The following is a 12035-nucleotide window of genomic DNA, read 5'->3' as shown; positions in this document are numbered from 1 at the left end:
GAAAAAAAAAGGAGAGTCATAGGACGCTGAACAACCAGCTAATTTGTCCCTACTCTGACTGACTAAATTGCCTCCAAGGGGGGCTGGTCTTTAACCTGTCAGTTCTCCTTTAAGTACATAAATCTCAATAGAGCACTGACATGTGGCTTATTATTACTTTCCTGGAAGGATTTTTAATACTGGAGAAATTTTAAAAAAAAAACAACTCTTTGATACCTTTCTGTACTCTTATATTTTTATCACACATTATAGAGTTTTAGACTAAGATCATCATAGGTTGAGAAATTATGAAGTCGTAGCCATTTTGGAAAAACTTTGAAAACAAAAAATCACGTGCAATATCGCAATATCTTCCAAGTTAGCGCTTTGAGGATGTGCTGTGAATGACTTTCAGCTACTATCAAACCAAATTTTAGCTCTGTGTTTGTATAATTCACTAAGGTGTAGCCATTTCTGTGTAGGCTAAGGTTGATTAGCTGTGGCTGCCATCTTGAATTGGGTGCAAAAGTAAATTGGGTCTAGACGTAAACCAATGGTTACTTTCTAAAGGGTTCAACAAAATCTGTCATGATTTATGAGATATTTTGCCAAAAGGCAAACAGAAATACCTCCAACAGTTAAAAAAACAAAGTTTTAAGCACCTATAGTTGGTGTTATGGATGACTTTTAGCTACTGCCACAACAAATTTTAGCTTCATTTTTGGAAAAACTGACTGAGTATGTTTGCTAAGTTTGCTTCGCTGTGGCAACTGCCTTGAATTGAAAGTTAATCAGTTGTAGATGCTCATCCGATGATAACTTTGTGAATTTGTCCAGTGGTTGAAGAGATACTTTGCTAACAGTTCAGACTCATGCACACACAGACAGGGGCAAAAACAATATCGCTCTGAAAGAGAAAATGCTTCAGCGTTTATTCCTATCGTTTAAAAGCTTTGTGCCGTCTGGTTTGTTTGCAGTGTCCCTTTACTTCTGATGCAACAGAGGCCTGCGAGAGCCCTCCTGCTACACAAAGGCAGAGCAGTTTACAGAGAAACCAAATGTTCTTTAATTCTCCAGCTGGACTCGGATGACAAAGTGCCATCAATAAGGAGCATAAATCAGAAGAGCTACCCATCATCCTCTGTGGCACGGCTCCAACTCCATTTGTATATTTTTGACCTTGGAACGCATAATTGTTAGTCATTATAATTTTGTCTGTGTGGATTCCTTCTTTATGTGTGTGTGTGTGTGTCTGTATTTGTGCAGTGCACTGCTTTCTGCTCCCAGTTGGTGAAGACTATGTTCAGTGTCATGGAAGACTTGGAGAGATATTAAATGAGGCTCATATCATGCATCGCCTGAGCATGCCTCATGCTCCCTCTGCACATTGTGACCATGGATAAAACGTGAATTATCATACCGGCAGAGATGTGAATGTGAGCGACAACGTAAACAAAATGCAAATGTAGAAAACCCTTTCTAACTCTTAGAAAAAAAATAATAATGATTTAATATTAATACAAACACAGATTTTTGTGTGCAATCAGAGAAAAGCCAGCCGCAAAAATTTACTGCAACAAACATGAATGCAAATTTATACAAAAGTAGTGGAATAATGAAAGGGTTTAGCTAATGACGAAGGCAAGATGAGGACCAAACCGAGGAAGAAAACCTCTGAGGGCAGAGGAAACAGAGGCACAAATGAATTGCATGCACACTGAATGCCTCGGTCATACTCTTTAATATGAGCCACAGGCAGTGTCCCTGATGCGCCTGCTCTGCTCCCATGTGAACAAGAGCCAAGTGGAGAGGATGATGGATACAGCTCCATGAGAACACGGCGCCATGCAGTGATACTTCGCGTGTTTCTGCGTGAGTGCCAACACGGCCAGACCAAAACAGGACGGCGGGTCTTTTATTTTCCTTCACTTTCTGCCGCGTCACTGAACTCGCACGGCGCTCGGCGTGCAACATGTGCCGCAATTGAAGATCAGATAAATTTAAATGGAAAAAAAAGGCTTGAATAATTCACTCAGATAGCGAAAGCTCATTCTGTAACTGTCTGGTTTTCATCAGGACCAGGCTGATAACACGCTCGGGGAGGACAATGAGTCACACTCTGTGACTCATAGTTTACCGTTCGGCATAAACAAACACTCCGATGTTGCACCTTTTAATAGCACAGCTTTTAATAAATAGGCTCTCGGTTGGTGCTTCGGGGTTTATCCATTTCAATATCCCCCCCACAGCCTTACATATTCTAACTTTAGTCATGCAATAACAAGTTAGCTCAGATCTTTTGAAATGATGTTCGGTGGAAAGGTCATAAATGTCTCACCTGTTGTAGATAGCTCTTTACACAACCCCAGTTTAGAAGAATACAGTTCAATTCTGACCAGACTTACCGACTTATTGGAGGCAGCAGCTAGCTGTAGCACTTCTGGTGCAGTCTGGGGCACTTGTGACAGGATTATTATAATATTTCTACTGAAATAGCCATAAAAAGCTAAACTGAATGTGACCCAAAAGTTTATAAAATAGCATTTGCATGAACTGCTGTGTAATTATTGAGTCGTTTTAAGATAGCAGCAATCCACTTTGGAAATGGCCCCACTCAGATAGTATTTATGAGCTCATAATCTTTAAAACATCTTTTAACGCTATTTTATAAACATCAGCAGTGTTATCAGTTTTGCATTACACAGTTATTCCAGCAGAAACATTATAATAATCCTTGCACTGCACCTTTTTGCACATGTTAATAACCACATAATTCTATGTAAATAACAGTATAATGAAAAAAACTGACTGTGACGTAAAGGTTGATAAAGAACATTTGTGTAAATTGCTATAAAATGTTTCAAACTGAAGCTGGTTTAGGATAGCAGCAATCCACTTTGGTCTTGGCCTTGCTAGGACTAGCCATTAGCTCATCAATTTGGTCAGAATCATGTTTTATTTTTCTATATAAAGAACTATCTACAACAGGTAAAATACTGCTTGCTCATAACCATCCAACAGAACATTCCTTTACAGCAGATGACATATTTGTTAAGGCTGTAACTGAGCACTTTAGAGATGCTTATTTCCAGTTTTTTTTTTTTCTTTCTTTTAATAAGGACACACTAAAATAATCAATGAATACTTGACAAATCTATTCCTCTGCTTGGCACAAATGGTCTAATGCACTCACGGGGCAACTTCCACCCACACTGTGACTTTTCGGACGAGATGTCCAAATACGGAGAAGGCGCAAAGGAGCCGGAGTGATGGCAGAAAGGTGCAATCGATTCCTGCCAGGGGAAAAAAGCAGAAGGAAAGACAGTGCCACTAGTGTTTCAGACTATATCACTAACTCCCCCTTGCTCCCCCCCTTACACACACACACACACCCCAGCAGGCTCTTACAAGAACAGTACTGTCAGATTAGGAAGAGCTGATGTAAGTTGGCATCAAGAGGATTTTTGTTTTCTGCCTGAATAACAACAGTTTGGAGCATCTCGCCTGCGTAAATCATTGATATTTTGAGAGGAAAACATTTTTTTTTCTTCTCTTTTTGAGTAGGTAGGTCAGATTTTTTGAAGAAGGGGGGGTGTGTGTTGGTGTGATGCTCCAGTGAGCTGATTCTTTGTGCATGAAATGATTTGACATCCTCGCGACCACCGAGCGAGCCTGAACGCACATCTTTCTATGTGTGTGTGTGTGTGCAAGTATCCAAAGAGGGAGGGAGAGAGAGAGAGAGAGAGAACGAGCGCGCCGGAGAGAAAGAGAGAGAGAGAAAGAATAAGCAACTTTGTTAGCAGGCACAGTCGTGTCTCCTCCGGCACAGCGTGCTGAAAGAGAAGCATTTGGCAGTTATGGTTCATCAGCATTTCTTTCATCCTCTCTTAGTGACGATGAATGGCGTTAGAACAGATCCTGCGTTTTGAGGGATATTTTTGAGTCCTGTTTTGAAGGATTAAACATAAAAAAAAAAGGATGCCTGAGCACTTAAAGATCCAACAGCTTCATCAATGTGCGTGAGGTATGTATTAACCAGCAGGAATTAGAGTGTAAATATATGTAGGCTGTCTTATCCGTGATGATGCTCGAGTAAAACTGATGCAAAATTGCAGCTAACCTCCTGTAATTTGTTAAATTACATTCTCAACAAGCAAATTCAATATGGCTCCCCCTCACATTTGGGTTAAGCATTTATTTGAAGAGTAAATGATGATGATTTTAAGAGTAAAAGCTAAATTGCTTGCAGAAGTTCTACCCTGCTTTGTTCGAGCCATTTCCATTCAGCAGCCGCGAGGGCTGCTGAAGTTACTTCTGAGTTGCAGCAAATGCAGCTTGAGCTTCTTGTGTGGAAGTTGCTGTCACTGCAGCCTGTCCGATTTACATCACAATGTGTGTCTTTCATTCTAGATGACATTGACGATACCTTAGCAGGACCGCGGGCTTGGCCATCATTTGCAGGAAAATGCAGCTTTGGATTCCCTATGTTTTGCTAAGTGCAACATCAGTGTGCACTGTTGAGATGGCTGGCAATTATGGTGAAATGTGTCAAGACCTGTGTGCCTGTGAGGAGAAGGAAGGGATACTTACAGTGAGCTGCGAAAACAGAGGAATTGCAACCCTGTCAGACATAAGCCCAGTGCACTCCTCCCAGTATCACCTGCTCCTTAGTGGGAATCTTTTGAAAAAGCTATATGCCAATGATTTTATCGAGTACAAAGGACTTACAATCTTACATCTGGGGAATAATGAAATATCTGATGTTCAAGCAGGAGCTTTTAATGGACTGCAGGGATTAAAACGATTACATCTGAACAATAACAGAATTGATGCCTTGAAGGAAGAGTTTTTCCTGGGTCTCGAAAGTTTGGAATATTTACAAATTGATTACAATTACATCAGTCATGTGGAGCCAAATGCCTTCAGCAGACTTCGACATCTGGAAGTCTTGATTCTAAATGACAATTTGATCTCAAGTCTCCCTGTAAACATCTTTCAGAATGTTCCATTGACTCATTTAGACCTGAGGGGGAATCAGCTCAAAGTGCTTCCCTACATGGGTCTGCTGGAGCACATGAACAGTGTTGTGGAGTTACAGCTGGAGGAGAATCCGTGGAACTGCTCCTGTGAGTTGATTGCTCTTAAAACCTGGCTTGAAAGCATATCGTACACAGCCTTGGTCGGTGATGTCGTTTGCGAATTCCCCTTTCGGCTTCACGGGAGAGACCTCGATGAGGTTTCAAAACAAGAATTGTGCCCGAGGAGAGCCATCGCTGAATATGAAATGCCGCCTCCGCCGCATTTGAGCACTGATGCATACCGTAGGACCACGCCGGCTCTAGTTGCAGCCTCCTTCACCTCATCTGGAATTGCAAGATCCTCGTCGAGGCCAACTAAGGGACCTCGGCAGTCGGCCAAATTAAAATCCAGACCCACTGCCCGTGTCCCGTCCAACAAGCCACAGAATTATGGCCAAATTGTTTCATATCAGACTAAGTCTCCTGTGCCTTTAGATTGCCCGACCGCCTGCACCTGCAATCTGCAAATTTCAGACCTTGGCCTGAATATGAACTGCCAGGAGCGAAAGATTGAACAAATCTCTGATTTAAATCCAAAACCATACAACCCCAAAAAGATGTACCTCACAGGGAATTACATCCCGGTGGTGCATCGATCCGATTTTACCGAGGCAACTGGGTTAGATTTGCTCCATCTCGGCAACAATCGAATAGCTGATGTAGATGACAGAGCATTTGGTGATTTGACACATTTAAGAAGACTGTACCTTAACGGGAACTTGATAGAACGTCTTACGGCTAATATGTTTTATGGACTAGAGAGCCTACAGTTCTTATATTTAGAGTACAACGTCATTAAAGAGGTAACTGCTGATACTTTCCAGCATGTACCTAAACTTCAGCTTCTGTTTTTAAACAATAACCTCTTGAAAACTTTGCCAGAGGGTACATTTAATGGATTGACATTAGCTAGATTGAATCTTCGCAACAATCATCTGCGATATCTGCCAGTTAGGGGTGTATTAGACCAACTTTTAGCACTCGTACAAGTCGATCTGTACGAGAATCCCTGGGATTGCTCTTGCAGTATATTAGACTTGAAGATGTGGTTAGAGCAGCTTAGCACAGGCACAGTTGTAAACAATGTCATCTGTGGCTCGCCCAAGAAGCTGGCTGGGGAAGATATGAGATACATTAAGACAACTAATTTCTGCCCTAATAACTCTGATGTGCTTGCTTCCATGATTCCACCCTCGGAAGAATCTTTTCCGGGCAGCACCATCACCATAGAAATGTCCTTAGACTCTGACACACAATACAGCACCATTCCACTATCCGTGATGATACTGGCCCTCCTCCTCATGTTTATTTTCTCTGTGTTTGTGGCTGCCGGGTTGTTTGTGGCGATGAGAAAGCGACGCCAGAAGAGTCAAAACGAGCAGAATAACTCCATGAACGCTTGCATTAGCTCTCTCAACATGGAATATGGCCTTTACAAAAAGGGATCCATTCCCAAAGTCAGAACGTCTGCTGGACATGTATACGAGTACATCCCACCCCCCACAGAGTCCACCACGTGTAGGACTGCTGCACACACCCCCATGGACAACAAATCAGTGGATGGCTTCAGAGACTTTGATGAGCTGAGTGGCGCTTTTCTGGGTAACTCAGACGAAGAGGCAGCCAGTAATGTGATAAGCTCAGAATACAGCGCCACCACTTCAGAACCTCTCAACAAGCCCTCAACCCCTTACCAAGATGATCCACGCTACTACAAAGATGTGCTTGAGCCTGACAAGAACAGACGCTTCAGCAATACGTTACCTTGCAGGCACGGAGCGCATTCATCAACTCAGTATACCTCAGACTTCGATGCAAGGCATCAATACGTGCACCCGGAGAGAATACAGCAAACAATACTGTACTGTACGTCGCCGAGTTCTGTTTATGTGGAGCCTAACAGGAGCGAGTACTGGGAATTGAAAGCAAAGCTCCACATCGACCCGGACTACCTTGAGGTTCTGGAGAAGCGAACTACTTTCACGCAGTTTTAAGAGACTTCTCCTCCAGATGGCCAGAGTGGATTAATGTGCACGATTTATTCGTTTTAATCATGAATCACAAAACTGTTGTGCATTTCTGGGAATCATGGTTTACAAAGTGACTGATAGAAAGGAGGGTATTACTCATTTTAAAGCGTCACTTACACTGTTTTGCTGCGTGGTTCGACAGTTTAGTTTAAATGTGCAAATGTGAAGCAAAAACAACAGATTCTGGGCTGTAATGACTCATCCAATCATCAAAGTTACCCTGGAGCTGTATCACTGACAATGATGTGAGACTGAGCTTTAACTCTTACATTAGCTGCATCTTAAAGATGTTAATGAACCATGCAAACGATATGCTCTTGCTCCGAAATAAACCTGTTCTATTTAACAGAAAAAACATGCAAAGCTGCCTTTTTTTTTTTATTATTATTTGAAACTTGTTTTGAACTTACCCTTTGGGTGCAAACCGTAAAGTGTGTTGGACGCTTTAACAACTCCGGGGCAATGAAATCACAAATCACAGATTATGAGCAAAGTAAATGTTTCCTCTCTTGCAGATTTGGAATAAACTATCTCGAAAATGTGGCTGTGTCACCCTAATGCATAAACTCTGGAAAATCAATGGCAATACCTCTAAACCTCATCTGCAAGCCAGCAGTTTTGAATTATGTTGACTCTCTCAGTTAAAAAGTCATAAATTAGAGCTACTTTTCAAATGATACCAGTAAAATTTAATCAGCGCTGTTTTCAAACTTGTTGTAAATGAAAGTAGTTTGTTTTACCTGTAGTTCTCATCCGTTTATTACAAATTTCTATAAATGTAGTTTTTTGCTATTTTACACAAACATGTAATTACATTTTCAATATATTCTTGTACCAACACCAAAGCAGTCTAAAAAAAAAAAAATCTTCAAAAAGGAATATGCAAACTTTGATTCCCAGAGGGGAGCAACAAAAACGCAACCTTAAGTTATTCTAATTTTATACAACCTGTTTTTTTTATGATATATAGCAGATTACATTTATAGCTGCATTCCCATTACAACAAATCTAAGTTTTACGACGCGATAAAAGCCTCAGTCTCACAGGATCCCACCAAAGCGTGTAATAGACCTGCCAGCTGAATCCAAGATACCATGTCAGTGTCAAGCTGTGCTGTGATAAAGGTGCAAAGACTATACAATTTGTCCAGTCTTATCACAAAAAGGAAAAGGCAGTGGCGTAATAGCAACGGAGAAAATATCGAAATAATTGGTTAAAGGTTGTCGTTCACCAAAGCTCGCATTCGTGCAAAGCTTGTGCTTTTTCTTATACAAACGTTCACCCACCAAGTTTAAATCCGTACGGCAGCAGCCAAACTGCAGTCCAAAAATAACAGATGTGCGGTGCTTGTCCAGAAACCCACCCCCCTCCAAATAACTAAATATATAAAATAATAGGTTCACATGGGACCCAAATCCCAGCCTTCTGTAATAAAAGTCTTGTCTTATTTGTTTATCCGCTTATTCCCCAAATATGAACAGAAATCTGGTTGTGTTCAGCTGCTTTTCACTCTGACAGGTACATACTAACGATGTCTTTAAGATTGTTTTATTTGAGGTTTTAATACTCCAACTGAACAAAGTAAAACCCTGAATTTCTGGGACATTAGAAAAATGTACTGGTTTAAAGTTGAGAAGTAGTGTATTTAAAAAAAAAACAATCTTAAACCTCATAAAGTAGTTTTGGTTCCTAACCTAACTAAGTACTTTAGCACTCAGTCAGAATATTGTCTTTCATACACTTAGTTTAATATTTTATAAATGGCTGTAAGGTAAAAATGCAGCTCGACTCTCATGTTTACAGGTCCTTTGGGTTTCTTTTTACACTCTGTACTCTTTATAAGCAGGTCGTCGCTTGTTCGAACTGTATGGTAAAAAAAAACAACTTCTAAGTGAAAACCGCTGCTTTCGCTGTTTAATAAAGTTAAAGTTTGTGCGTTTGAAGCAGTGGAAGGCCGCTCTTTGTGCTTCACATCAGAGGCTTTGACAGAATAAGTTGTCAACCCTGGGTTTAGAGCTGGTCTGATCTCTGAACTTAACTGGAATTTCATTTCCACAGGTTTTCACGTAGAAGCATCGCAAAAAAGGACACTGCTATGTTATTTTCAGGTTAGTCTAGTTCACGCTTTAAAGTAAATCTTCACATTTTTTCATTTAAATTCAACAAAGATGTGTTTTTTTTCTGGTCCATTTAAACTAATTTTACATGACAGCCTGTTTTTGCACAAATACTTAAATTCAGACTTTATTTTCAACCTTTTTTTTTTTAAATAAAAAATGCACTAATGACTTCTGCTGGTCAACAAAGATGTCACTTTCCTAAATGCACAAAAATTGTAACATACATATAGCCATAGAATGGTTTAATAATTCCATACAAAAAGGGTTACATGTGTTTTAAAAAGGCTTGCACTATGCATCAGTGTATATCATACTTGGACAATCGGTACAAAACGCTCACTGCTTTTCTTTTGCTTGCCACCTGTATCTCCTGAGAACATGGTAGTCACATTTAAATTCAGACGCACTAATTAAACACATTTTGGGTATTTAGTTCAATTGAGAACTTCCTATGATTTCAATTAAAAGTGATTTTTAGGATGTACTGCATTGATCATTCTGTTACTTTTTGGATTTTTTCTGTCGTTTGTTTTGGTTTGAACCCTAAGAAATCAAGCAATTTTTCTGCAGTTAGCAGTTACCTCCTTATAGCAAGGGACTGGTGGATAAAGCAACACGTATAAACAGATCAACCTTTAGCAATTCAAGAGAAAAATCACAAGAAGTGACTGCAGCCGGTGAAAGGACAGAGTGATGTTGGGTTTTTCTACTATAGGCTGATTTCTAAAGTACAAAACTTTCCCTGGAAGGTAATCACACAGTTAATTCTCTTCTTACTTAATATTATGCAACATATCTGCCAACTTAAAGGGAAAGTTATAGCTTTTGAAGTGCGGTTCTTTGGAAAGGTTATGATTGGTTTACCTGTTTTGTTTAGCTCTTTGAACAAACTCTGCTTGGAGAAAAAGAGTTTAATTGTGACTGGGCTGATGAGCTAATAGCTAGCCAAGAACGACGCAAAAGTGTTTGTTTGAACCGATATGAAATGTTTCAGACCTGAGTTGTTAGAAGACTAGTCAGCGTGTTAGCCACACTCTGGATAGCTGTTCAGTTGTCAATTTAACCAGAATTAAACTCGTTTTTCACGGAAAGAGCTACCTACAACATGTAAGATACTGAATGTTCATAATCTTTCCGCAGAACCCATCGTTAAACACCCGAACTATGACTTTAACCCGTCTCTGGACCTCGTCTGCATGTCGCCAAGGTTTTGCGATCCAGCGTTAGCCGTGCGCTCCGAAACCCGAGATGAAGTCTCGTTGCCTTCCACTGTGTTCCGATGTCGCTTTGTGACAACCGGACTTGTTTCTGCCGTTTGGAAAAAAAAAAGCATCGGGGGCGAACAAGCAAAAGCCTTTCACGGCGGCGCGCGAGCCGTGCTCACGCAGCTTGGCTAGCGAAGTTGGCGGTGACCTTTCCAGACACGCACAAACCGAGGCACTCACAAGGTTTGTTGTGTTGTGGGAAGCGGCTGGTTGATTGTATCAGTTTTCAAACGCGTCTTTTCCTATCGTGTGGTAACTTTTTTTACGTTTCAAAGCTACAACCGTACTTTGCAAAAGTACATATTAACAATATCGAGGTATTATTATGATTTTTTATTATTATTATTATTCAGAGGTTGCTTTCAGTTTTTGGGATGCAATATTTCCTGTATATAACAAAAAAAGATGTTATGTTTTTGTTTCATCCACACATTTGTCATAACCGACCAAATCCTGCTTTCTTCTTATTTATTTATTTTATTCTTTTTGTCACAACGGAAACTTTGGATGATGATAATTCAAACAAAAAAAAAAAAAAAAGGAAAAAAATGTCAAACTGCTGTTTGAATATTTGTGAGTGTTTCGTGTACAAGAGCGAGGCGAGGCCGACGTTTCTGTTGTTTTTATTCCGACTCCCATGTTTGCCTTTGGTTCGCTTCGCTCGCTTTTCAGGCGAAACCGTGTTTTTAATCTGTGTCGGCCTCTGATTTGTAAATAGGACACTTTATCAGCAGTTTCATGCAAACTTGCACCATCTTTGAAAAGCAAAAAACTTGGTTGTGTATTGCAAAAAAAAAAAAATAAATTACAATAATAAATTAAAAAAAAAAAAAAAAAAAAGCACCATACAACTAGGAATATGTGGGATAAATATATCTACAGTGTGCTGTTTTCTTTAGTTGTTAGCTAATGAATAAAATATATGCATTCATTTGATATGCTGTTGTATTTGTCTTCCTTCACTGTTGGGTGCAGAATGTGGTGGTGCACAGAGAGGGCACATTTTAATTGTTGAACAAACCCGCCGGCCTAATTTTAAAAAAACATTTTTGAAGTTTTGGTCTTAATCAAATATTAAAGGCGGGGCCATCTCTTTCAGTTAGAGATTATAAATAAAAATGTCGGGGGGGGGGAATGCTACGATGGATAAAAACGCCGAGCCCCGAGTCAGAACGTGAAGGATTTTTATTTGGCTAAATCGTAAACGTGAGCTGCTTATCTGTGACACGCCGCTCCCCGAGAAGTTTACAGGAAGAGATGCTTATCTTCGGCTTTAGCTCAAGCCAGACAGGCAGTAGGTATTACTGAGTTTATCTCATTTCATTTATTTATTTATTTATTTACTTCTAATGCCAAGCAAGAAAATTAATAATAAAGGCCTGGCGTTCCTTGAGGATTACCCGCCTGCTTTCAGGCCAAACGTTTTAAACAAAACTGCTCATTCTATGTTGGAAGCTGACAGACTTCGGACCATTTTGGTTAAATCTTGAACACAATCTTACAGGTGTTTTGTTTAAACTTAGATTCTGCATTGGAGGTGACTCTCAGCGACTACCGCACCAA

At 40.1% G+C, this 12035-nt stretch overlaps 1 protein-coding gene across 1 annotated transcript; it reads left to right on the top strand.

The window, feature by feature from the left end:
* Positions 1-3768: 3768 nt before the first annotated feature.
* On the top strand, positions 3769-11246 carry slitrk5b (SLIT and NTRK-like family, member 5b). Its single transcript, XM_017422752.3, has 2 exons — positions 3769-4003; positions 4390-11246. The coding sequence occupies exon 2, from the start codon at positions 4445-4447 to the stop codon at positions 7049-7051; it is 2607 nt and encodes an 868-aa protein (XP_017278241.1). The 5' UTR covers positions 3769-4003; positions 4390-4444; the 3' UTR covers positions 7052-11246.
* Positions 11247-12035: the final 789 nt, after the last annotated feature.

Source organism: Kryptolebias marmoratus, linkage group LG6, assembly GCF_001649575.2.
Source record: "Kryptolebias marmoratus isolate JLee-2015 linkage group LG6, ASM164957v2, whole genome shotgun sequence".
Lineage (NCBI taxonomy): Eukaryota > Metazoa > Chordata > Actinopteri > Cyprinodontiformes > Rivulidae > Kryptolebias > Kryptolebias marmoratus.
The sequence above is the reverse complement of the archived record's forward strand: the minus strand, read 5'-3'. Positions and strand labels throughout refer to the sequence as shown.